The 27,725-nt window shown below is 38.7% G+C and overlaps 2 protein-coding genes across 3 annotated transcripts in view; one reads left to right on the top strand and one right to left on the bottom strand.

Annotated features, from left to right (window-relative positions):
- thoc2 (THO complex 2) overlaps positions 1–13,176 on the bottom strand; it is a 97,152-nt gene extending 83,976 nt beyond the window's left edge. For both annotated transcript variants that reach the window (XM_084133740.1, XM_084133741.1), the window contains exons 1-6: positions 13,077–13,176; positions 11,881–11,924; positions 4,401–4,492; positions 2,854–2,905; positions 1,641–1,711; positions 120–241 (exon numbers count right to left, since the gene is read on the bottom strand). In XM_084133740.1, the coding sequence (XP_083989866.1) occupies positions 120–241; positions 1,641–1,711; positions 2,854–2,905; positions 4,401–4,492; positions 11,881–11,924; positions 13,077–13,141 (446 nt within the window). In that variant the 5' untranslated portion in view covers positions 13,142–13,176. The remainder of the gene's footprint in view (positions 1–119; positions 242–1,640; positions 1,712–2,853; positions 2,906–4,400; positions 4,493–11,880; positions 11,925–13,076) is intronic.
- An 877-nt stretch (positions 13,177–14,053) lies between these two features.
- Positions 14,054–27,422, top strand: magt1 (magnesium transporter 1). The gene is made up of 10 exons (XM_084133748.1): positions 14,054–14,199; positions 14,973–15,142; positions 17,787–17,904; positions 18,303–18,443; positions 18,520–18,660; positions 20,498–20,587; positions 21,899–21,962; positions 23,088–23,162; positions 23,237–23,327; positions 26,863–27,422. Exons 1-10 carry the CDS (start codon positions 14,119–14,121, stop codon positions 26,876–26,878), a joined length of 987 nt encoding a protein of 328 aa, XP_083989874.1. The 5' UTR covers positions 14,054–14,118; the 3' UTR covers positions 26,879–27,422.
- Positions 27,423–27,725: the final 303 nt, after the last annotated feature.

Raw genomic sequence — 27,725 nt, 5'->3', positions numbered from 1 at the left:
ATGGTATCGTGAGTTCAGTATCGTGATATGAGGGTCTCGTTACACCCCTAGTGTTTAGGTTTTACATTCACAGGGAAAGATGCAATCAATGGCGTTTCACAGCAGAAAATGTGACTTACAATAGTTTGGTCTTGATTTTGACAATCTTCTGGTTGAACTGTTGAGCCTGTTTGATCAGTCCCAGAGACTCCAGCGTTTCTGGATCCAATCTCTCTTTCAGCACACCATCAGGAACACAGATCTGAACAACAACAGACAGACAATGCCGTTAATTAGACACTCGTCACCAAAACAGCTGTGGAAGCTCTATCATGAGGATAACACCAGAATTAAACTCATCAAAACACTGGAATAATATCCCTGTGACGCTGCCCACATCCGACCTCAGCGGCCTTCAGCTAGACTTACATAAGACACTATTAACACTGCATAATAAACCTGTATCTGCATACTAATCAGGCGAGAGATAGGAGAGCAGGTCTCGATGAGTCACCCGACTGCCATTATAAAGCCATCGCATCACAAACTCATTGTGTTGAGCTGCAGTAAACATGCTCAAAAGCCCAGAGTCTCGTATGAACCCGCACAGTGCTGGAGGTGTGCTCACGGGAGGAGAGCGGCCCTTCATTTTTCACCAGAGGATAGAATTTGGGCCACTCAACACTTCAGCTAATCTTCAGAGTCAGGGGATCGGCCACACACTCGCGTACGCACGGAACCAAAAATTAAAAAAGCATTTCCTCAACCGCAGTGTGAGAAAGAAGAGATGCGTCTCGAAGCGCATTACTGCCACACTGTGGCCATGAGGACCATCGCATGGTGTCCTACTCAACAAACAGTGTCGCAATGTAGGAATACTCACAATATTAATAATTATTATTATTATAAAAACTATTTTTTTGAGGCATAATCAGTTTTTTCTTCCATATTTTAATTTCAACAGTGAATCTCTGTTTGTGCAGGACTTTGTTTTACAAAAACGTTTGTTTAATTCCATATGATTAAAAGATTAGTTCAATTAATGTTTTATGTCTTCAGCTGATTGCCAGAAAAATTAAAAAGGGCCTTATTTATGCAGGGCCCTAAAAATGTATTTTACGAATTCAATTAATCAGAAATTCTTATGGATTATTAAAATGTAATTAAACCATTAAAATGGCATCCAGATCACTTACAACAGAAAACACAGATTTGTTTTTGTTTTTTAAAACAACTGAATTTGAGAAGAAAAAAGAGAGAACATATTTCATAGAGCCCTTAATATGTAATATTTGTTAACCTCTTAATAACTTCTTGTTAAAATGTGTAAGCTTCATGATTTCAATTAATTAGACATGCATTTTGATTACTACAATTTAATTTAACCATTAAAATAGTCAAAAAATAAAATAAATTTTGGGAAAAAATAAAACGGATTTCATAGGCCCCTATGAAATATTAAAGTGACCCAAACAACTCACACAACTACTCACACAACTACTCACACAACTACTCACACAACTACTCACACAACTACTCACACAACTACTCACACAACTACTCACACAACTACTCACACAACTACTCACACAACTACTCACACAACTACTCACACAACTACTCACACAACTACTCACACAACTACTCACACAACTACTCACCAAACAGGCTCCAACCAACTGGGTAAAATGATCTCTCTTGTGTTTCTCCTCCAAACAGCCGGTCTCGATATCTGCAGAATCAACAGGTCAAGTGCGTTTATATGAAGTCAGGCAGAGATCGCATGTAGAAATCAACTCTTGATGTGTTTTGTACATCTACTGACACTTTAAATGATGCTTACAACAAGTACTGGAAAAAAAAACAAGTACTGTTTTTTAAAGATGTTTCATCTGCTGAAAAACTGGCACACTGTTAAATTTCCAATATTCATGATTTGATACAATATCTCGGGGGGAAAACATGGATATTCAATACCATTTTTGATACGCAGGGGAAAATTGCCACAGCATTAAGGGCTTCAAATGTGAACAGTATCCAAGTCTTACTTAAACACCACAGTCTTTATCATTTATCAAAGCCTTAACTGAAGATTCCCAGACCTAATGGAAATGATCAATTATTAATAACTCTTCATAATAAATATATTAGACAGAAACATATTACTATTGTAATACAACTCCGCATGTAGAGAAGAGAGAGCATAAGTAAGTGTAAACAATGCAGAAAACGAGCACTCAATCAGTTTATAATGATCAGAATCACTATGTATTGAAAAACCTGTATTCTTGTCCAGTACTTCTTATCCTCACTAAAACAATGCTCTCTTTTTTTCTTTATTTTCCAGGCCAGTGAAATCAATCTATCTATGGTTAGAGAGATGTGGATCTTCTTATTCTAAAGGTCATTTTAACAGGTAAAATCCTGTTTATGAATATTAATATGTCTGCCGACTAGCATTCAAAGCTAGCATTAAATGCTGGAACAAAGCATTTATCGGTAATGAACTTGCAGGGATTCTGTGAAGGTTTCAAGAACTGTTGTATCTCCGTACGACATTAAATTAACATTTAAATCAATCACAGTGGGCCTGACAAACCAACAGCAGGGAATCTGAGAGCTTCATTAGAATAAGTTCAGTAAGACTCTTCAGCTCCTTCAGATTCAGCCGCTGATTTATGCAAACATCTGTCAGAACAGCGATCTCCGTGAACACACCACTGCAGTTTAATAAGCGTGTTCACTCGTGCGAGGAACACAACCGTCGCTCAATGCAAACACATCCTGGCTCTTCTTCACCGGGACAAATGAGATGACACTCGGATGAACTGTTGGCACACACTGGTTAGTCAACATTAGCAGGCGCAGACTTACCTAATATACAGAAAACATCAGCTAAAATAGAGGCCATGTCGTCCCGCAGCTCCTGAAACACAAACATGACTGCCGTCACTGGCACATCCCACACACGTTTAGAGCATTTCAATTTCACGCTGGAGATTCCCGGTTCACTGGACAACACACTCGACGCAACACAAGTAGAGATGTGAAGTGTGTGATCGATCACTGTGTTTAGGAGAGGTTCAGCTCGCTGGATGAGGAGTCACAGCATCAGCAGAGAAGCAATACAAGTCCACATAGATCAGAGAGATGAGTGAAAGCGACACAAACTTCACATCTCAGTAGGACAGAGTTTCTGAGGCGCCGAGCTGGACTTCACATGGTGTCATCTGTCCTTGTGATCAGTCTACAAAGAATGCTTGTAATTTGAGTGCAACATGCTTCATTTTTGTCACTTATTTCACCCAGATGTTGTTCCAAACCCATATGACTATGATCTTACATTAAACAAAGTAATATTTTCTTGAGGTAGCTGGTTTTGGGGGATGAGGCACTCACAAGAGCCCAGTACACGTCACTAGGGCCCTATGATTTCCGCAATGCAGAAAACGATCACATTTTTGATGAATAAATAAAAAGTAGGTCAGTACACTTAAATCATGTCAAAATGTAGACTAGTGTGTGTGAACATTAAACCACTATTTAAATATGAATCCTACATGTTCTGTGTCTCTGTGTGAATGAATGTTTTTATTAATGGAAAACAGACCGGAAGAGAATACAATGTTGAATAAAGTCGTAGTTTTTGTTAATTTTGGACCAAAATGTATTTTCGATGCTTCAAAACATTCTACATAACCCACTGATGTCACATGGACTACTTTGATGATGTCTTTATTACCTTTATGGACGTGAACAGTGACACGTCCATTGACTTACAATGGAGGGACAGAAAGCTCTCGGAATAAATCTAAAATATCTTAAGATGTCTTCAGAAGAGAAACCGAGGTCTTACGGGTTTGGAGTGACACGAGGGTGAGTCATTAATGACATAATTTTCATTTTTGGGTGAACTAACCCTTTAAGAAAAAAAAAATAGAACGCATTTCATAGGGCCCTAAATATGTCCTTTTCATCATTTTAATAAATTGTTGCTAAAATGTATAAGCTTCATGATTTCGATAAATTAGATTACTAACCGATTACTTTCTGATTACTAACATAATTTAACCATTAAAATGGAGTATAAAAAAAACGGAATTTGGGGGATTTTTTTTTTGCGGCTTTCATAAGGCCCAATGTCACATCAAAGCAACCCAAACATCTGAGTGAAATTCAGTCTTTATTCATTGGCATTCTTCTTCTCCTAAACTCCCCCTCGGAAACCCTGGACTTTATTAATGATACATTTGTCATTTTGTAAGTTTAAAGTCTCCATCCTCACTAAACTCCCAAAACAAACTCCAAACGAACTTCGTTTCAGCCTGATTTTGTTCAAAATGACACTTTGTTCTTCGATGCATATGGATGTATATGCAGGTGTCAAGGAGATTGAACGTTGAGCCGGGATCAGCACTCACCGTAACATCAGCCAGGAGACCGGCAGCCACATCCACCTTCAGATTGCCCTGGATAACATGCCAGCAGAGCTCATACAGGCCGGACTGCAGATCTACAAGACAAAACACACACACACACACTCAATAACAGCGTTCAGTTCCTACAGGCATACTGCTGATAACACCTGCACAACATTAAACAGTTTCTCACCACCGTCCTGTCAAGAACGGCCCGGGACAGGAGTGAGAGAGTTTCGGGGAGCTGACAGAAAAAAGTTCACAGATAAGAGGAATGTTCTGCAGGAACACACACATTCACTCTGGACACCGTAACCTGTTACTGTCGTTTCTTTATCCTGTAAATGTTAGAAACATCTTACATTAATATTCCATTACACTGTTATCCCGTTATAGTTACCACTCTCATAAAATACTTGAATTACAAATACTGTCAGGACGAGCATTCATGACGCCTGTCAGGCGCTTTGATAGATCCGTGTGTTTAATGTTTCCTCGGTGCTAAATATACCTTTTTTCGGTTAAATCCTTATCTGTGTTACAAATTCACGCGAGTATTTCAATTTTGCATGAATGCTCGTCCTGACAGTATGAGAGTGGTAACTATAACAGGATAACTGCGTGTAATTGAATATAAATGTAAGATGTTTCTAATATTTACCGGATAAAGAAACGACAGTAACAGGTTACGGTGTCCAGAGTGAATGTGTGTGTTCCTGCAGAATATCTGTGAACACTGAGTTTGTGTTTTTATTTAATATCTTTATTATTATCTTAATTTTTAATGTAGGGATTTAAACCGTCCTTTTGCTTCATTGCTCTTTTGTGCACAGCATGGACATAGATATATTCACTATGTTTTCATAGCATTCATTTGGCAAGTTTGTTTGAAGGACAGGTTTGGCCAGGACATGGAATAGTACATTTGTCAATAAAAAAGAAGAGAATTGGGCCTTTTAATCAGATTTTAATCTGATTAAAAGGCCCAATTCTCTTCTTTTTTATTCTTTGATTAAAATCAAAGAAATAATCGGCCAACTAATCGCTTATCAAAATAATCGTTAGTTGCAGCTCTACAATAAATAAGTTTTGCCCCATATTCATTAACATTCACCAGTGATACTTTCCAGTTCTTATGGAGTTACGTCACTAGTTGGAAATGTCCCAGCTGTATCTTGTCATTACAGCTCTTCACACTTGCTGCCACTGTGGGAAACGCCTCCCCAAATGTGTGAATTGGGATGGGATGAAAGTGTCACGATAAAGACGTTAAACGTTGTTACGAGTAGCCGTCAAGCTAAGCCGTGTCTGTCACAGTGAACTGCAGCATCTCCAGCACACGCCAGATACCAGGAAACCATTCACAGCTGCAATATTAAAACCATCATGCTAGAGATGCGCGGATGGGCTATTATTTCATCCGCAACCGCATCACAAAACTCATCATCCGTCCCCCATCCATCCACACCAACGTTTTTCGACATTTTCAAAGCTGCCCCCGCCCGCCATCCGCTCATTGTTTTAAGGTCTATAGGCGATGCAAGGCGCTGCTGACGCGAGCCGCGAGGCTAGAAAGCTCTTGCCTATTTAAAGATATTTAAAGGCTAAAGTCCCTACTAGTCTAGCCTATTGGCTATGTTGTATCCCCAGAATATCAGCAGTGAACTCCATCTCCAAAAAATAAATAAATAGCCTAAATAAAACGCACATCAGCAAACCTGACCTTACCTGACTAGGCTTCCGTACAATTTTATATATACTATCAAAAACAGTGATCTGCAGTAATTACACTCTGAATAAAGACCACAACAAAACTTGCGTTTTAAACTTTAAAAATAAACAAAACTCGCGTGCAAATTAATTAATGTAATACGGAACTACTGTTAGATATGCGGGCTGTAGTGTGAGTGTGAGTGTGAGAGAGAGAGAGGGAGAGAGAGAGAGAGAGAGAGAGAGAGAGAGAGAGAGAGAGAGATCAAAAAGTCGCAAAGTTTACACTTATATTTGTGTGTGTGTGTGTGTGTGTGTGTGTGTGTGTGTGTGTGAGAGGCGCGGGCGCGATCGAACAGTGGAAAACATACTCCATTTTGTTTATACAGGACATCATTCAAACTGCAAAGTGTTTCAGTTACTGTTAATTAAATTTAAGGAAAACAAATATATTGATCTGAAATGTAGCAAATTAATTTTCAATTCATTCAGGTACAATTACCAAACATATCTCAAGGTCTTTGTCTTTTTATTAATTTAATTAATAAACTAATTATATTAAACTATTGTCAGTGCACTACAAATAAACTGGTTCTATGCCTTTACTTTATTAATAAAACTTATTTAAAAAATACAAGGCTTAAGTAATTTATTTTCCTTTGGTGGGACAGCCTGAGACATGCACAAGCCTTCTGCATTTTCCATTGTACCGAACTCGTACCGAACCGTGATGTCTGAACCGAGGTATGAACCGAACCGTGACTTCTGTGTACCGTTCCACCCCTACTAAACAGTGTCCAATCAGAACGCGCCTAAATCTAGTGTGTGTGAACAGAATTACCGTTACTGTAATCAACAGAAACAGGGAAATTAATCCAGGGCGGTATAAAGACTTGGTGCCAAAAAAAACAAAACAAAAAAAAAACATCCATGGTTTGTGAATATTTTGGATACAGGAGAGATGATGCATCACAGACTGAGAGCCAGGTAATTTGCAAGACCTGTCAAATGATTGTTGCAGCAAAGCACAGTAACACATCAGACCTGTTGCAGCACCCGAGGCAGTGCCGTAAAGAGCTCAAGCAAAGCTGGGATCTGATCGAGTAAAATGAGCGCTCGGTTTCGCAGCTCCCTCAACACGGTACGTGAACGGGAATTCGAGAGAGTATGGTATGGTTCAGTTACCGGTGTGGAGATGTATTAATGATGCTCCTCTCCTCCCCTCATGACCACACTGGAGAACATCCGCCTCAGGGCGAGAGGGAGGCTTCAGCTTACTGGTGCTTTTGTGAGGAGGAGCGAGTGTCAATCACCTCAGATAATGGATCAAACACTGAGAAGACTATCGCTTTAAATGAATAGACAAAGCAATGCTCTACCTGTTCTACAGACATGATGTGACATTTTGATTATTTCCCCTTCTGTCTGCTCTAGAGACACATTACAGCTTTGTGTAATTCAAATTGAATATGATAAATAAGAAAACACTTGGATTTGTGACGAATGATATACATGAACCTGTAAATTGGGATTAAGCTAATATGTCGGCTTTGTATTCCATGAATTTAACAATATCCCATAAGTTATTCCACTGGACTATGGAACCACCTTTTTTCCCCAAATCCTCACTCACGCATCACCCATTTATTATGCACTTATTAGTGAATTACACATTACTGGTCACACTAGGTCTTTTCACACTGTTCTTAACCCCAGGGTTATCGTTGCTACGATTGGTCAGCTCAATGTGGCCGTTATCTGATTGGCTTGAGTAAACGGTGGGTGGAGTCCACTTATTTGTGGATTTGTCTACATGTCGACGCTAGAAGTGTTTCAAAATCCACAAATGCGTGAGGGGCTTTACAAATGCACAGAAAGCGGTTCACAAATAAATGCCAGGCAGAGTTATTAAAAAATAATTATTATTAGCACAAAAAAAAACTGTTAAACTTAATTATTTGTGGATCTTAATCTATTTACTTGTGAATTTGATACATTTTTGTAAATCTCTTTACATTTGTTTGTGAATCTAAATCTATTTATTTGGAATAATGCAACAATCCTAAGCCCATAAAACACTGCGCGTTGTATAAACAGTCTTTTCAGTGTTTGATGTACGGTATAATACAGTATAAATATTGTATTCGAATATTTGGGCTCATAAAAACAAACATTCAAATATTCGTTTATTTAAAAGAAGTTTAACGAGAACGACGTTATCTTTTTATTCATCAAGTTGTCACCATTTCTGAACAAGTTTACGATTAAGCAATATACAGAACAAGCTTACGTTATATCTCAAGGTTTTCTTTAAAAACAAAAAAAATATACAGAATAATAAAAAGCAAACTGGGCCAATTATCATACAGAACGTACACAAACACTCGAGTCAGCGTATGGTTATCGTGTTTATATTGTTTCACATGTTCTGTTCATGTAGAGAAAAACAATAATATCCACATGATCGAGTGAGAACGCTGACAGACGCTTCAGAGAGAGAACGGTGTGCTAATGAAGTTCCTAACAGCACTTTTTCTGTTCTTAAACCCTCAACGAAACTTAAAGGAAGTATAAGTCTCCAGATCATCCTGCCATCAGATAAGGTATCCTCTCGGCTCACGCGGGGTCCAGCTGAGTTTACCTGCAGTCGTGAATGCAGTGATGGACACTGTCTTTCCTCAACGACTGCTGTTTGGATTTCATGTGCTTTCTCATTGATTTTTTCGAATAATAATTCTGATGGAAAAACGTGTGAATTGGAGTGAAGAGGACGCCGTTTCAGCCTTACCTTTATATCAGGGAAAACTTGATAGCAGTCGGCAATTTATAATGTGTGACCCTGGATCACTAAACCAGTCACGAGTAACACGGGTATATTTGTGGCAAAAGCCATCATTGGCATTGTATGGGTCACAATTACAGATTTTTCTTTTATGCCAAAAATCATTAGGATATTAAGTAAAGATCATGTTCCATGAAGATATTTTGTAAATTTACTACCGTAAATATATAAAACATGTATTTTTGTGAGTGAATGCAGCACTATCGCCAACATAAATGGAGAACTTTGTTAGCCGGGGTTTAGGAATGTACAGTGTGAACCGACAGCAGATGTTAGTTTGTTTTTAATGCTTTGCCAGCTTCTGTTTTCATGGCAAGAAAAATGTATGGTAAAACTATATCAGGTGTTTACAATTTATTTTTGCTAAAAACTCTAAAACTATTTTTGGGTTAACTTTTTGTAAAAACTTCAAAAGAGTTAAAGGGGACCTATTATGCAAAATTCACTTTTGTATGGTGTTTGGACATAAATGTGTGTTGGCAGTGTGTGTACACAACCACCCTACAGTGATAAAAATCCACTCACTCCTTTTTTTTTAATCCCCATAAATCATAAGCAGTCTCTCCAAACGACCCGTTTTCAGAATGTGGCTTTAGTGACATCACTAAAGCCACAGGCCCCGCCCACGAGTGTTGACTGACACTGCCGTTATAACTTAGACCCGCCCTGATCGAGTTCACTGCGAGTTTACACATCAGCCATTGCTGCAGCAATGCACTCACGAGAAGCGTTGAAGGTGTTGTAGCTGGATGTATTCATTCACATAGCTCTCTCTATTTACTCTTGAAATCTGCCAGCCACTGAAGACGAGGTGGATTCATTTTGTTTTCAAAGAAAATGCTCCCTCAACTCTACAGAAATTTATGTAAGTTACTTATGCACTTCTTATACTGTTTACTCAGCTCTAACAGTGATTTTCTGAAGAAAAACTGATGCTTCATCTTTTGTGTGACATACAGTAAACTTTATTAAACTCATCAGTATATTTTGTCATCATTCAGACAATTCAGATCGTCAGACGGAGTCCTACAGCAGGCTTGCATTAATAGTGTACAAGCAATGCCAAATAGGTTATAATCGTAATTAAACTACACTATACCTGTTCCAACTCCGTACAGCATATATTCTCTGACTCTGTAGGCATTTTTACGGTCGAAATGAACACCATTACTGTGACTGTCTGTTTTATTATTATCATCTTCCCTCTTCTGGCTCTGATCGCGGCTGCTTAGGCTCCGCCCCCTGTGCCGTGAACCAGCAGCTCATTAGCATTAAAGGAGAAGCACTAAAACAGTGCGTTTTTCACAGACCCCAAAAATGATGATTTAAACGAGCTGTAAATAAAATTCTGTTAAAGTTTACATACATACATATAGCTCTTTCATGAAGTAAAATCACTAAAAGCCTTCCTTCCGCTGGAACAAAGACCGTCTTTATGAGCGAGTCAGTCAGTAGAGAAGACTTCTATATTGAAAGGACTCAAACGTGTGATCACGGAGAAGCAAGACGCAACTGACAGATGACTAGCGTGTCAGGGCACGGAAAACCCCTTAACTGTTAAAAGGACAAGATATCGCAGCGGACATTCAAACGTCTTTTTATTATGAATATATGACTGAGCTGAAGGGAAATGCTATATCTACTGTAAATGCAGGTACTCTCGCTTACTCGATCTCTCACAATACTCTACTCTAGTTTTAATGAACAATATCAATGAGAACAAACATGTTTACGTTGCTAAGAGTGGTTGCATAGAGCCGTTGGGTGACGCGGTCATAGATGTGTTTTACCGTGAATGAATCAGCTATTGACCAATCAAAATCAAGGACTGGAACTAACCGTTTTATAAATATACAGTTTAATAGTTCACGAGTGCCTTGTTTGTCGTGAGCATTGGGGTCCTTATACTGTCATTCTCAGTAGGGGTGCACGACTCCAGTGTGTGTGTATGTGTGCGTACGATTGTGTGTGTGTGTGTGTGTGTGTGCAAGTGTGTGTGAGCGTTATTGTAACTTAAGTACATTTGACAGTTTCGTGCGCTTTTAGCATTTACTAGTGTTTGTTCTACATGGCCTTATTGTCTGCTGTGTTCAGACTTAAGTTGTGTTTGATGTTTGCTACATTCAGGAAGTGTACGTTCTTGGAGCAGATCAAATAAAAAGGGAGTTCATATATCTGACTGATTGAATTAATTGACGAAACTTTAGGCATGTGCAGTAATATTGAAAAGTGAGTGAGGATGCAACGCATCATGATCTCGAATCGAAGACATGATAATCGAATCGCGAGACCAGTGACGATTCACACCCCTAATACCCATTGCCCAAATCTGTGTGTAGACCATAACCTGATTCACGACCTGTGGAGAATACACACATATTCTGTCGACAGAGTGCAAGTTGTGTGATCTGCATCTGTGTACGTGAACATATCAAACTGAGTACTTAGAAAGGATATGTACAATTATGCATGTATGGTACGCTAGGGTCCACGTTAAAAATATACTTTGAAATATATACAAATGTAAATCTCTAGCTCATGTGGAAGATTAAAATTCATTCTTCCAACCTCTTAGAAACCAGTGTGGATTGCTTTGGGATATCAGGAGAAGACATAAAAATATGAGACGAGAGATTTCCCATCAGCCCTCTCAAAGCACAGAGCAGATCCACTTATCTTAGAGGTAAATATGAATAAACTTGGCTTAGTTCTAACATTTAATGTCATTTATTTTGCTTTCATTGTTCAAGGATGTTGTATTGTTTACATTTTAATGCACTTTCAAAGTTTGATTTACATTAAACGCATAATTTGCAGATTGTGAATTATTTGTGCAAATAATAAATATATATATATATATATATATATATATATATATAAAAAAAAAACACTGCACCAGTGAGAATAAGAATTAAATTAAATTAAACTTACCCTGACCACTGGGTTTTCCTGCAAGGTCCTGGAAAAACTGTAAACTAGAAACAGAAAAAAAAGCATAAATGAAGTGAACTTCAGTTATTAATAACATACGATGAGCAACAAAGACGACCCCATTTACACAGGATTAAACTAAATCCTAACAGATCAACATTAAGTAGAGTTTACTATTGACCGTCTCACTATATGCTTTAAAGCTTTTTTATGTCACAACTACAGTCTGTTATCCAGCACCCCAGTCATCTCTGTACGATAAACATGACTATCATCTACAAGTTGAAGTTCAGTATCATCTGAATAACTGCAAACATGTGCCGTTAATCTGTATCGGTCCCACAGGTGAAACTACCTGTAAGACACAGGTGTATCATGCCAATATGAATCAGGCAGTGCTCAAATCCCCCTAAAAAGACAGCATTGCACATGAAGCCTCACCAGATTTGGCAATGCTGAACACAAAGGCTGGGTTTACTGGGTTTGGACCAGATGCCAAACAGACTAAACACATGTTATCCAGCATGATCAGAAATGCTGTCTGCATTAGCAGTTCACACGAACACTGCACTATGAAGACCACACTGCAGTCTAAGTAGGTGTCAACAACTAACATTAGACCGCTGACTCAGTGTGTTTTTGAGACTGTGTTGTTCATAAATACAGGGCAGATCACTAGATTTCGAGACAACCAATATCTACCAGGATTGAACTCTTTAGCACAGCTAACTTACATCTAACCCTTTCATCAGGGTTAGGCAACCTCATAACACCCCATAATATTAACTTCAGGCTTGCTTAGGGTGTATAAGATCCACGTTTGCCTGCATGAAACATGTAACACGCGTTACATACTGTAACACACACTGATAAGAAGACACATGCTAATGCTAACCCAGCTAACTATTAGCTCACTGGCGTTAGTCATGAAAATAACCAATAAAGTGTCTTACATATACATTTGAAGAAACTACAGACTTTATATTCTTTATTTGGTTAACAGTATAGTAAGGTTTATAGGCCATTTTATTGAACTTTAAGTAATTAGTTTTTAACGCGCACTAGCAGTGGATATTGACAATGAAGAGAATATGATTTATGCTTTCGACAATAACCCGCGGTAATAACGGCCAAAAAAACGTATATAACTTTATTCCCATACAGACTTTCCCTCTGATTACTAAACTCCTACTCACAACTCATTTTTGCCCGATTTGTCCCAGTTTTTTATCCAGTCAGACGGGAGGATAAGCGCCGCCATCTTCCTCCAAACACACTCACACACAGCCGGATGTTTAGCACACACACACACACTCGCGCGCGCGTCAATGCATCTCGGGATGTCGGAGTGTTTATTTTCAATTTATTTTCATTTCATTTTTAATATCTACATTTTCATAGAAGCCAACAATAGCAATGTTAAGAATAAACTTGTTGAGAAATGATGAGATAATAAATGTTTTAGAGAAATCCCGGAGCATAGCTTCTGCTTTCTTCTTTCATCTGAACGGCTTTGTTGCTTTTTATAATTTTGTCTTTTGATTGTACAGACAGTTGTATATGCAAGCTTTAACTGTATGTAAATTATTCAGTATAATAAAACATTAGAAACATGTTGGTGTATGATCTTCGATGAGGAAATAGCTAAAAGACTGCATTTTTACACACTTTGTTACCAACAGAAAGTATAAAATTGATCATTTAACTTTACTTAACTTGCAAAAAATATATACACCATAAGAAGTCTGCATTCTTCCAACAAAACTACGAGTGATCATTTAGAGAGCATAGGCCTACATAATAATTGTATCTAGGACTGGAAAAACTTGATCAGATGTAGATTCATAGGGACAGTGGGAAACACTTCTTTATTTGCTTCAACATAATTATTTATTTTCTTTGTTGTATATTTCTGGACTACAGGTTCTTTGTCAGCAATCATGTCAGTATTCCTTTGTTGACTTTGACTTTATAATCTTACTTTTACTATACTAAATCACCTTTACCCCGTTCTACATGCATACGAACGATCAGCTTTCTTCTTTTTTTATTATTATGAAAGAGTTACCGGCAGCTAGAGGCTTTTATTTTGAAAATTCTGCCGCATTTTCGAGCTTTAGTTTTGTCGCTTGCGACTTTTATTTTGAAACGCTTCCTCTTCCGCTGAGCTCAGCCAATAGGAAGCGGACAGGAGTTGCTTCCTGCAGAACGGTCGTGGCCGCAGTGGCAGCTTCAGAAATGTTTTATAAACTTTTGATAGTTGTTTTCCTCGCTGTTAGTTTACACGGCACGCCATCAGATGGGCAGAAGAAGAAGGAGGTCAGTGGATTCGAGTGGCTTGTTAATAAGTGTTTTTTAACCCCTCATATATGCACTGAGCTGACATGTTTCTCAAAGGCTCTGACAGATTCTCTCTGTCTCAAAAGCACATTAAATGGCACATTAATGTTTACTTTTGTGAGAACACTGACTGTGATCCATCGGTAAATCACCTCGAATGAATTTTTGCTCTCGGTTTAATTCAATGTATTATGAGCTGACACACTTGGCCCGTATGCAAACTAAGCTAAGCTTCCTGATGTGACTGCAGCCTCTGAACTGAGCTGAGCTGACTGTTCATGTAAGACAATGAAAGTGTCCTCCTGTGAACGAATGAGTGGCTGATATATATATATATATATATATATATATATATATATATATATACATATATATATATATATATAATCCTGGTATATATGCAAAAGCCACCTCTGTCAAAAGTGAGATAATAATATTTTTGTGAATGCTCTCCGCACATAGTATACGTTCATCAAATACTTTCACTTCAAACTCACTAAATCCCAGCCTCAGCCCATTCAGAAATGCTGGTACTTGGGTAGAAACCGATACATAGGAGCCTGATGAAAATGTTAATATTAAACAAACACTTTAAACGGACTTAGAGGCTTTTGCATCTGAAGTCTTCATACGTGTGTAACAAAGACAAAGAACATGAGTTACTCGGTGAGGACTGAACCTGTGCTGAGTGTGCTGTGAGTTAATGGCTGGGGTGTGTGTGTGTGTGTGTGCGTGCGTGTGCGCCCCTGCAGACCCTGCTGTCAGAGAAGGTCAGTCAGTTGATGGAGTGGACCAGTAAGCGTGCCGTGATCCGGCTGAACGGAGAGAAGTTCAGGAGGCTGATCCGAGCTCCTCCACGCAACTACTCCGTCATCATCATGTTCACGGCGCTGCAGACTCAGAGACAGTGTGCCGTCTGCAAGTAAGTGTGTGTGTGCTAGATATTAGACAAAGAACGTAAACTTAAAGGATTAGTTCACTTCAGAATTAAAATTTCCTTCTGGTTCAGAATTCCAAAAGGTTTTTGAGGAAAACGTTCCAGGATTTTTCTCCGTATAGAGACTTCAATGGGGTCCAACGGGTTGAAGGTATAAATTTGAGTTTCAGTGCAGCTTCAAAGTCTCAACATGATCCCAGACGAGGAATAAGAGTCTTATCTAGACAAACCAGCGGACATTTTAAAAAAAAAAAAATATATATATACTTTTTAACCAGCTCTGCGCCACGCTTTAATCACTTTGGAAAGGTCACGCTTGACGTAGGCGCTTACCGATAATTCTTCATATTTGAAAGCTGATAACCGATATATATAAGCTGATAAATCTAAATCCAAGTTTTAATATAATTTTTGAGAAACTGATTACAAAAACATAAATCTCACCATTAAAAGCCATGACCCAAGCACACAATTATAATGATGTTCTCATCACTTTATGTGGCCGATATGACAGACGTGCACTGAACTGTATTGTCCTTTATTATTTCAAGCAATTCAAAACCATCATGGAGAACAGTATTTATAACATATATAATCCAATATTTATCGGCTTTAATATATCAGCCTCATTTTTTATTGGGCCGTTAAAGGGATAGTTCGCCCAAAAATGATATTTAAGCCATGATTTACTCACCCTCAAGCCGTTCGAGATGCATATTTCAATCTTTTTTCAGACGAACACATTTTCAGTTATTTTAGAAAATGTCTTAGACCTTTCAGTGGTTATAATGTGAAGCAATGGGGTCCAGCAGATTCAAGTCGCAAAATGGGCATGCATCCTTCACAAAAATAATCCATCCGGCTCCAGGGGGATAAACGAAGGCCTTCTGAGGGTAATCCGTGCAGTTTTGTCATAAAAATATACATATTTAAAACTTTATAAACGAAAATAACTGGCTTCCGGTGGCGGTCGGTGCGCGTTCACAGAGATGGAAAGCGTCGTGACGTAGAACGAACGTTGAGTTTTGTTTTGCTCTGCTCTCTGGCTGCGCTGTCACGTTCGTTCTACGTCACGACGCTTCCTGCGTTACGTCCTACGTCATATGCCAGCAGCCATCTCTGTGAACGCGCACCGACCGCCACCGGAAGCCAGTTATTTTCGTTTATAAAGTTTTAAATATATATATTTTTACGACAAAACTGCACGGATTACCCTCAGAAGGCCTTCGTTTATCCCCCTGGAGCCGGATGGATTATTTTTGTGAAGGATGCGCGCACATTTTGCGACTTGAATCTGCTGGACCCCATTGCTTCACATTATAACCACTGAAAGATCTAAGACATTTTCTAAAATAACTGAAAATGTGTTCGTCTGAAAAAAGATTGACATATGCATCTCGAACGGCTTGAGGGTGAGTAAATCATGGCTTAAATATCATTTTTGGGCGAACTATCCCTTTAACATTAGAAATGAACATTTATCGGCCGATACTGATATGGTGGCCGAAATGTCGTGCATCCTTAAAAATGAATACCCGTGACTCCTGACGATTCACTGATTGTCTGTTCAAGAAACTGAACATTATTACCTGTAATTCTCAGCCTTGGACAACGGTTCTGAGCCATGATGTTTTCATCTCAAACTGACGATCACCGTTGACTTGCATAATATGGATCAGCAAAGACCACAGTTTCAGCTAAACTTTACTGTTCATCTGAAGAATAAAAGTCACTTACATCTTGGGTAAATTAACAGCAAATTTTCATTTTTAGGTGAACTATCCCTTTAAACAAAAGTTTAAAACGTCAACAAACTGAAATAAGTTTGAGTTGAAGTACTAAAATGACAACTTTGTATTTCACTATAAATGAAAAAAAAAAAAAAGCAAAATGGAACGATAGAAGCACATACACAATTACTGAAACTTAAACTTAAATGGAAACTGACAAATATAAAAATAAAAGCTAATTCAAACTTTTTATAAACTCTAATATTATAAATGATACTAAAGCAACTCTGCAGTGTAGTGCACTTCTGTTGCTCAGCGACTTACCTCAAGAGCTGGCAACTGACAATATTCATTATATTATAGTATAACTACTATGCACTTAGATAAAATAAAAAAAAAGTTAAATACAATGCACTGATTGTGTTGATGATGCATTGCATAACTTACAGAAATTAATTACAGATGTAATGATATGCAGGTATTTTCGTAACACTTTATTTTACAGTGTCCTCCTTACACGTTACATGTAGTTACTATAGTAATAACTATAAATTGTGCTTAATTACATGCAACTAACCCTCAGCAAACCCTAATCCTATAGTAAGTGCATGTAGTTCATTAATATTACTCAGTACTTAAATGCAAGTCAAGTGGATGTGCACATGATGGCCAGTTTAAGTCCACCAGAACGCAAGTGCACATGAAGTCATTTGAGACTGTGTCATTTTTCCAAGCAATGGCAGACGAGTCGAGCATTCGAAAACCTGTGCATTTGTGGTTGCTGCACAAAAATGACATGCTACACATTAAAACCTAAAACCCGTGCGCTAAAGTAATTGCATTAAACAAACTTGATATTTCTGTATGGGAAAAGTCATTTTTTTGTGTTTTGTTTTCAGGCAGGCGGATGAAGAGTACCAGATCCTGGCCAACTCTTGGCGTTACTCCAATGCATTTACTAACCGGATATTCTTTGCAATGGTGGATTTTGATGAAGGCTCAGATGTTTTCCAGATGGTAACCATCCTGAATTTATTTTACCTTTGAACTCCACCTCATACCTGTACTCTTTTAAAGTGAACATGAAGGGGCATTTTCAATATGTGAAATATTACCTAGTGAAAAACAAAGTCTCTGGCAGGACTTTATATTCTGGAAAGTGCTTGGATGTGCACATACACACCTGAATAGAGCCAGACCTAAATGTGATGACGATAGCTAGAGTACGCCGGTTGGTTAGCATTAAAATTAGTCGCAAGGACGAGGTGATGATGTTGTTTTAGAGGGAAAGCAAGATATTACATCAATAAGACCAGTAATAAGAAAACAAATGGGGATAATCATGATTCATGTTGGCATTAAGAAGTGTGAAAGTTCTTGCAATAGTCCCGTCATTCTGTTCATGTCCTCTTCAGCTCAACATGAACTCGGCTCCGACATTCATCAACTTCCCGGCCAAAGGCAAGCCCAAGCGCGCGGACACGTACGAGCTGCAGGTGCGAGGCTTCGCCGCGGAGCAACTGGCCCGATGGGTGGCGGACCGCACAGACGTCCACGTGAGACTCACACACACACACACACGGCTTCAGGAGAGTCACGTCAGTGTTTGACAGGCTGGTGTGTGTCCTTCAGATCCGGGTGATCCGGCCTCCGAGCTACGCCGGGCCGCTCATGCTGGGTTTGCTGCTGGCGTTCATCGGCAGTCTGGCTTACTTACGCCGAAACAACCTGGAGTTCCTGTTCAACAAGAACGTCTGGGCCTTCTCTGCACTGGTGGGTCCTTTATGTTTCATAACAGGGATGCAGCGACATGAAAATTCAGGATGCACTTGGCCAAACACCAAAAATAATTAATTAATTAATTAATCTAACTCATTTGATAACCAACACTTGAATAGCTAAAACTGAGTTGTACAAACATTTAAATCGCACATAAGGCAGTTTTTATGTCAACTTTTGGATAGCAGAATTGTTTCTACTTCAGCTTATTTGTGAAATATAAATATTTAAATGACAATAAACTGTAATAACTTGTTTTCATGACAGATTTATTCAAACTTACATTAAATAGGCTATTGAAGACATCACTCACAGGTTCAGTAAAAATATAAATAGTATGTACTACTGTGGCTATATTTAGCAAAATGTTGCTTTCTAGAGTTATTTTTCCTAGCTAACTAATGAAGAGCTTTCTTGAGGTAAATGTAACGTTAAGTAAAGCCTACAAGCTGTTTTAGTGACGTCTCTCCCCGGTTGAAACACTGATTACATGAGACGGGATTCATTTCAGTAAATTATACTGTATCTTTCAACATGCCTTGTAATGTTCATCCATGTTCATTTCATGCTGTAACTAGTAGTTCAATGTAATCTTAATAGTCAAGACACGTACCTCCAGTCTTCATGGCACTGTACCGCCGTTCAGAATTTTTGGTCGGAAGTTTCTGAGAAATTGTTCATTATTCTTCAGATTAAAGTATCATTAGCGCTTATCAGGAGATCTTTCAGAGATTGACGCCACACCTCACTGTGTGAAGGTAGTTTATTGCTCTACTATTTGCTTAGAAAACTAATCTTCAACATTGGAAAACTAAACAATTATTAAATATTAATCGTTGGTTAAATTTACTATTAGAACACATGGCGATTGAGAAAATGGCCGCCGTAGCTAGAAAAAGCACGAGAGTCTAATTTAAAGTGTTCCCTTTATAATAATAATTATTATTATTATTATTAATTATTATAGGCTTTTGGGGGCGTAGAGGAGTGAGTGTGTCTTGATGTCTGTGAAAACCCTATCTACACATTGTCATTGAAATTGGCTATATACTAGATGTCATTAAAGCTAAACTGTAATATTTTAAGTTGATTCTTAGCAAAAAACACTTTGTTCTTTCAAAATTATACATTCTCATTAATGTGTAATCACTTCTACCAACTAATGAAGTATTCTCGTAAGTGTATAATCTGCCATTTTGAATACATACGAGCGAGTCGTACATCTTGAAAATACATTAGCCAAAGAGGGACATACCTGGAAATTCAAGCTTCGCCTTTCGCGTTTTTACACTCAGTGGCACCGTGACGAATGCGAGGGGGAGATTACTCGCGACTGCCGGCAGATTTAAAGTAATACGGCCACCATAGGAGTTAAAACACCCTCGGAATGGGAGGGGCTAGAAAGTAATATTCAGTTGGTAGTCATAAACAATTTCATCGCTAGATGGGAGAAAATCCTACACAGTGTAGCTTTAAAGACATGACTTTATAATTTATGTATTCATTTCTCTATTTTTGAATCCATAAACTGTAGATTACATTGAGTGATTGGCAGCATTTTTTTCTCTTGTTTTTTATAGTCTTTTTTAATTTGTCTTCTGTTGTATTGTTGTAAAAAAAAAATGTAAAAATCCGGTTAACATGAACAACCCTCTCTCTCTCTCTCTCTCTCTCTCTCTCTCTCTCTCTCTCTCTCTCTCTCTCTCTCTCTCTCTCTCTCTCTCTCTCTCTCTCTCTCTCTCTCTCTCTCTCTCTCTCTCTCTCTCTCTCTCTCTCTCTCTCTCTCTCTCTCTCTCTCTCTCTCTCTCTCTCTCTCTCTCTCTCTCTCTAGTGTTTTGTTTTGATCATGACATCGGGTCAAATGTGGAACCACATCCGAGGACCTCCATATGCTCACAAGAACCCGAACACTGGCCAAGTGGTTGGTTACACTCTTTACCTCACGTTTGCTTTCATATTTGAAAGACACCATGAAATGGCTTGACAATCACCTGTTTTAAATCATTCTAGAGAGCGTTTGATTGGACAAAAGTTGAGTCCTCAGTATTTTTGCTCCAGTTTCCATGAGGAGAAAGACTTTGGGCCCTATCTTTCACCCAGCGCAATTGACTTTGTACACCGCCGCATGTATCATTCCTATTTTGCACCCGCGCACAGCGGACTTTTCCCTCCACAGACGCACGTCGGTAAACTAGGGAATGAACTTGTGCTCCCGGGGGCGATTCAGCGAAAAGAGGAGGCGTGTTCCAGCACAAACGTTCCCTCATGCTATTTTGCAGTTTCAGAAAACAATTCCGCCACTGACCAGGAGAAACCTAGTCTAAAGTCAGTGGCGCGATATTCAGATGCTATTTTAAGGGCGCATACTTGCCCATAATGTAGCGTGTGCACAACGCGCATACACTTTGCTTCTCTCATCTACACAGAAGCAGCAGTTTTCATTTTTGCAAACCATACATAATTACAAGGAAATATATTAACACACGAGGGAAATCATTGTTGTGTCCATGAAGATGTGAAAAAATAGGCATAAATCTAGCTTACACATTTACCCAAATTATTATACGCCTGTTTAACCGAAGCTAATTTGGGTGTGTTTCTCCATCCCCAATGTCACTTCTCTGTGTTTTACGTCCCTGACGTGAACCGCTCCTGGCAAATCCGCCGTTATAATAGCAATCCGCCATGGAACAAGCGCGCCTGCTCTTAAAGGGAATGTGAGATGACGCTCTGATTGGTTTATTTCACGTTACGCCCAAACCACACCTATGAGTAATGAAGCTACTTCAGACCAACCCATTTTAGATTTGCGTCGGGCGCAAGACTCATTTATCCCGCCGGTATAATAGCAACAGCGCCCGATATCCTTTCACAAAGGTACTTGCGTTTCAGATCGTTAAAATAGGGCCCTTAAACTCTTAAATGTGTGCATTTGATGAAAGTTTATTTTGTCATCTTGCATAAAGCTAACATCCATAGACTAAAAGCCACAAATCTTCTTAATGTTCCTTGAGGGTCACTTTTGATATTAATAAAGTTTTTGCACAAAAAAACGGTTCTGTATTTGCAAAACATGCTAATTTCCCACCCTCAGCCAGAAAGGCTTGTTTCTGGTGCTTGTCAGTAAACATCCACAGTTATGACTGATAACATCTCAAACTATCTCCTTCTCACATCTACAGGTTTTTATATCACATGATAATCCACCGTATATGTCTGTCTTTGATTTCAGAGCTACATCCACGGCAGCAGTCAGGCTCAGTTTGTGGCCGAGACTCACATCGTCCTTCTCTTCAGTATCCTTCACAGCCACTGCGCTCAGATCAGTTACACCGCGCCAGCGCAAACCCTCTTTTGGCATTTAAAAAACACTGTCAGGATGTACTAAAGACATGCAGTGTAAAGTTAGCGCTGAACACGTGTGGACGGGGTTATTTTTGCAGCTGATGTTATTGCACATGCATTTGTAGGAGTTTTCCCTTTCAGATGCAAAATTTATGGGAGGAGAGAATTTAAATGATCATGCAAGGTGATTTACTAAAGTTTGCACTCGTCAATTTACTGGTGTTTGCACCATTATTTACAGTCCAAAATAAGCATGTCTTAAACCAGATGCAAATTTGTGTATTGCGTCGGTCATTATGGAAATGATCCGCTGTGTCTGTCTTCGTTAATGTGTGTGTTGTCAGTAGATCATGAGCAGAACTCTCCTCTCGCTCTCACTAATTTGCCCTGTTTAGTAAACCTGGCTCTGTCTACTACATGGCAAGCAACAAACAATTTGTTGGTCACTTGTTTTGTTTTGTTGCATTGTGCCGTGAAGCTCCGCCCACAGTGAAATCTCATTGGTGCTCATACCCGTCCATTCAGTCAGTAAGATCAGTGAGATTTAATGTTTTTGGAAGAAGTCTCTTCTGCTCACCAAGGCTGCGTTCATGTGATCAAAAGTAAAAACAGTAATATTGTGAAACATTATAATTTACAATATCTGTTTTTATTCCTGGGATTAAAGCTGAATTTTCAGCATCATTACTCCAGTCTTCAGTGTCACATGATCCTTCAGAAATCACTCTAATATGATGATTTGATGCTCAAGAAACATTTATGATTATTATCAATGTTGAAAACAGTTGTGCTGCTTCATATTTTTGTGGAAACATGATACTTTTTCAGAATTCTTTGATGAATGAAAAGTATAAAAAAGCATTTATTTGAAATAGAAATCTTTTGTAGCATAAAAGTTGTCTTTACTGTCGCTTGATTTAATATGTCCTTGCTGAATAAAAGTATAATAACAAATCTTACCAACCCCAAACATTTGACCAGTAGTGTAGCTCTACACACAGATGTATATCATCTGTTCTGATTGGCTGTGGCTTTATTCACACACATCATGAACGTGTTCCTGAACCCTGATCCAGATGCTGCGGTGACTCTAGGAATGGTTCTGCTTCATGAGGCTGCGACCTCTGACCTGGACGTCGGGAAGAGGAAAAGTATGCTGTCAATCCACCAGTTCTGCATAGACTACAGTGAGAACCGGTTTAATGTGTGTCATGTTTGTCTCCAGTCATGTGTATGGCAGGAATCGGGCTGGTGGTGCTGTTCTTCAGCTGGCTGCTGTCCGTCTTCAGGGCCAAATATCACGGATACCCTTACAGGTGAGACCGTTAGTCCATCATTAGCCCAATAATCCCATTGAAATAGCAATGCAAAGAGAGTCTGGGAGCACTAATGAAAAAGCCTCTGTAATGCAGGTTGTTGTTGATTATAATTTAATAATTTGAGTGAAATGTTTAATTGAGAAATGAACATGAGTCTGATAGTAGCCGCTTTCCGACCAAGTAGTTACAGGAACTTAGTTCTAGGAACTGTCCACTTCTAAACAGTTCTAAGAACTACTCTCCCCCAAACTCGGTTTTGCTGTTTGCGTTCGCACTGGCCAAGTGGCCATAGGAACTGGTAGGAGGGGTAAGGGAGTGACGCAAGCACGGTGACTTTTATTTTGACGGCGCGACGGACCTTTATTTTGGCGGTGCTGAGAACGCCAGAGCAAACGATGCTCGCATTCTCTGTGTTTATTAGTTAGCAATCTGTCTAACAGTACTGTTTAATATGTTATTAGATAGAACTGTTATAGAAAGTAGACAGTATATGAAAAAAGTTATTAGCCTATGCCGTGTGGTTGATGTCCAGTGTTGCTAGCTGGGCAGATAAACATAATCATGTGTGGCTTGGTCCCCTCAAAGTTGCGTTGGATTTTCTCTTCAGCATAAAGGTTTAGAGACCCATCTATCACTGTTTTCCATGTTTGTATAGTTAGTTAAAGGAGTAAATATATAGGCTATAATCTGTGTGTTTACATTATAGCTGTTTTAAAAATGGCGGGTGCTGGTGTTCCGCGTGCGTTCGGTCAATCAGCGTACACTAACGTCACGGGTAGTTCCTATAGTGCTGGTTTAGACCCTACTCTGAAGTAGGACCCAAATTAGTTCCTCCAAATGGAGTTCCTAGAACTAAAATCGTTCCTAGTTCCTGCGGTGCGAACACGCCGACATCCGGGTACTTTAGCCAATAGTTCTAGGAACTGTGAAAAGGTTACTCCGGTCGGAAAGCGGCTAGTGTCTTAGTATTTGCTCCGCTGCTGTTTGGCCTGAGCTGAATGCACTAAACCTGATGATCCTACGATCATCTCGATCTTCAGTGGAAGAGACGATCTGATGAGTGTCATGTGATCAATAGGCGCGTTTCCATTACAGATTTGCGCAAAACTTTTGCGGGGTTTTTTTTCTTCTAAATGTCGACAAAAAACTATTGCGAAATGACGGCGTTTCCATTAACCGATGTTATGCGACTAAAACTTTTTTTCCTCTCGCGATCAGTAAAATCATTCCAAAATGGAGGTTTATGTACTATATCCCAGCCATTGCACTAGCCATTATTATTAATCGCAGGAGATGTTTGTGTGTTTTCCAAGCATTAATGGTAAGGAATGACCCTTATTATACATGTGAGCTGCACATATGAGGTGTTTCTACCTCATATCTGCCTCGAGGTCTTGATTGTGGCATTTATTTGAGGTTTAGAAGCCAGTATTGCTGTAATTATTTTGTCTTTTATGAATTCTTAAGAATTACGTGTTTCCATTAAGCGTATTTTCAATTTGCGCAATTTGAAGGGTAATGGAAATGTTGCTAATGTCTCTAGTTCACTTACATTTCATTAGTGACCCAGAAATGGTGCAGAATCGTGAAAACTACAGATTGTACTTCCGCATTTTTGCATCCCCGCCCACAGACCGTCGGATCGGCAGAGGGTTATTAACAGAACCGTTATTGTAGATATGGTAAAAATGGATCACTATGATAACAGCTTTCTCAGCGGTATGCTACAGCGTTTTGCTTCGGTGGATTTGACAGAACGGCTGTTTCTTTCTGTTTTTCCCTCTGTTTGTTTGTGCTCATCCAGTTTGAAATGTTGACTACAAACACAGAGGTTTTCCGATAGTCTGTCGCTGCGTTCTCTTTGCAGCCTTTAGCCACTGCCTACAACACACTGGATCCTTCACTGGAAACCGAATCTAACTCGCTTCTGCTGAACCTTTACTCTTTCAATTCTTCCACTGGGAAAAATACAAGTCGAGATCATTGTCTAAAAGTTTGCTAAGAAGTATTTCCTACTAAAGCAAGGCAGTAATTTGCTGCGTCCCAATTTGCCTTTGTGGAAAAAAAGTACATACTTTTGAGTAGTAGACAAGGTTCGTGACAAACGTGCATCCTGTCACCATTACCTGCCCTGTCAATCATCTTGTCACAGTTCAAATCCTCCACATTTCATATCATTTATTTTACTACTGTAGAGAAGAGTAGCACGTTGATCTGCCAGTCGTGGGTCTTTCATGCAGGAACTCTCCTCAAGTGTTTGTATAATGATGCATTTAAAAGTTAATGGGCTAACAGAGCTTTATAAAAGTTCACAGTGTTGTTGCAGAGGAGATATAATGTGATTGCATTAAATAAATATTTTCTCTCTTTGAGTGACTATTATTAGTCACTCAAACCTTTATCTAAACCTCTCTATTCGACCGCCGGTCGCGCACATCCGCCATGTTTGTAGTTTATTCACTTTTTATTCGTGTTTGTAGTTCTGAACCAAATCCTCCTCCAAGTGCAATGGATTATGGGCAATATTAGGCGTTATAGTGAGCACTTCAAAAATCTACCACAAATAGTAGACCATCCAGGGACCTCTGTCATACTCTTTTCAACACACTATGCTGTGGAAGAAATAGTAATCTCACGTATTGTTTGGGATGGATAGTATGTGCATTGGGACACAGGGCTTGACTCCAGAGCAGACTGGTGGGAGTGGCCTTGGATGGCAACATGCCCAGTGCATTATGGGTGTTGAAGTTTTCAATAACACTTTATTTTACAGTGTCCTTGTTACATATGTTACATGTACTTACCATAGTAATAGCAGTAAATTATGCATAATTCCATGCAACTAACCCTATATATTAAGTACATGTAGTTTATCAATATTACTCAGTACTTATATAATTACACTGTAACAATGACACCTACAAATAAAGTGTAACCATGTTTTCCTAACTATTTGACAAAAGGGAAGACAACAGCCTTTTTCTCTCTGTTTTCTCGAGTCAGGTCACACCAATGAAAAAAAAATAAGTTAATAAAACTAACAAAAAAGTATCACTTGATAAGCAGGCAAGTTTTATTGAATGCCCATTTTGCCAGCGGTGAAGAACCGCTTTAAATTGAGAGTAAAGACAATTCTAATGTTACAAAAATATATTTAAAATAAATGTTGTTCTTTTGTAAACTTTCTATTCATCAAAGAATGCTGGAAAAAAATCTAGCACTGTTTCCACAAAAACTGAAAATTCAGCTTTGCCATCACAGGAACAAATTACAGTCGTTACAAACAGTTATATTAAATTGTAATTGTTCAATATTAAACTAAATAATAATTCAATATTACTGTTTTTACTCCATTTTTGAACCAATAAGCACAGCCTTGGTGAACAAAAGACACTTCTTTCAAAAACATGTTTAAAAGATCTTACCGACCCCAAACTTTTGAACACTAGTGTTTATGATAAGAATTGTAATTTCGAAGTGTACTGGACTTCATTTCCTTTCTAACATAAACTCCTGTGTTGTTTGTGTGCAGCTTCCTGTTTGGCTGAATGAGGACCGGTGGAGGAGCGCTGGGAAATATTAATGCGCAAAGTGCCTTAATGTTTAAAATGAGTGATTGATTTGGTAAAGTTCTGCTGACCCTGTATGTGCCTTCTTGCTTTTTTTAATATATATTAAGGATTACATTTTAAAGTTTTTAATGTAAGTTTGTTCACTTCATTGGATGTCTCTCCCTGATTGGTCTGGTCTAGGGTAACGTGGTGTGGGTTACGTGTGTGAACACAGAGGTTAAACTCGCTCGCGAATGAGGTTTTATTGCTAATCAAATGTACAGTTTTATATTGAATTTGGTTGGGTCAAAATGCGTAGATTTGGAAGACGCACAAAGGCAAGCAAGGTGTTTTCAATTCTACCTCATAAATGTGCATATCAAGTGTCCAAAGTCGAACCCAAGCGGTTCCGGGGCTTCTGGGGTAGTTGAGTGTGAGATGAGGAAACCTCAGGGGGAATGAACGTGTCTTAATGCGGAGAGTGTTTGCTCTTGTCTTGCCTCAGGTGATGATTTCTGCCATTAAAAGTGCCTTGATTGCTCGTTGCATTGTATTTCTTTTGATTGGTTTCTCTTCCAGGTGTACATCTATGCTGACAACTTTCTCATTCTGCTTTGAGTTGGTCTCTTCAAAGTGAAATAATACAGTAATATTGGATGCGCCAAGTAGGGCTGTGCAACGATTAATCGCATCCAAAATAAAAGTTTGTTCACATAATATATGTGCGTAAACTGTCTATCATTAGTTTGTATATATATAAACACATGCATGTATATATTTGGGGTTTTTTTATGCATAAAATATTTATATATTATATAAATATATATATACAGTATAAACATGC

This window comes from Abramis brama (genome assembly GCF_963993115.1).
Source record: "Abramis brama genome assembly, chromosome: 13".
Taxonomy (NCBI): domain Eukaryota; kingdom Metazoa; phylum Chordata; class Actinopteri; order Cypriniformes; family Leuciscidae; genus Abramis; species Abramis brama.
Note: the sequence above shows the minus strand (reverse complement) of the source record. Positions and strands in the feature narration are given on the sequence as shown.

Coding starts and splice junctions, on each gene's coding strand:
- magt1 (XM_084133748.1), top strand. CDS start 14,119: ATGTTTTATAAACTTTTGATAGTTGTTTTCCTCGCTGTTAGTTTACAC. Junction 14,200..14,972: donor ATGGGCAGAAGAAGAAGGAG/GTCAGTGGATTC, acceptor GCGCCCCTGCAG/ACCCTGCTGTCAGAGAAGGT. Junction 17,905..18,302: donor GCTCAGATGTTTTCCAGATG/GTAACCATCCTG, acceptor TGTCCTCTTCAG/CTCAACATGAACTCGGCTCC.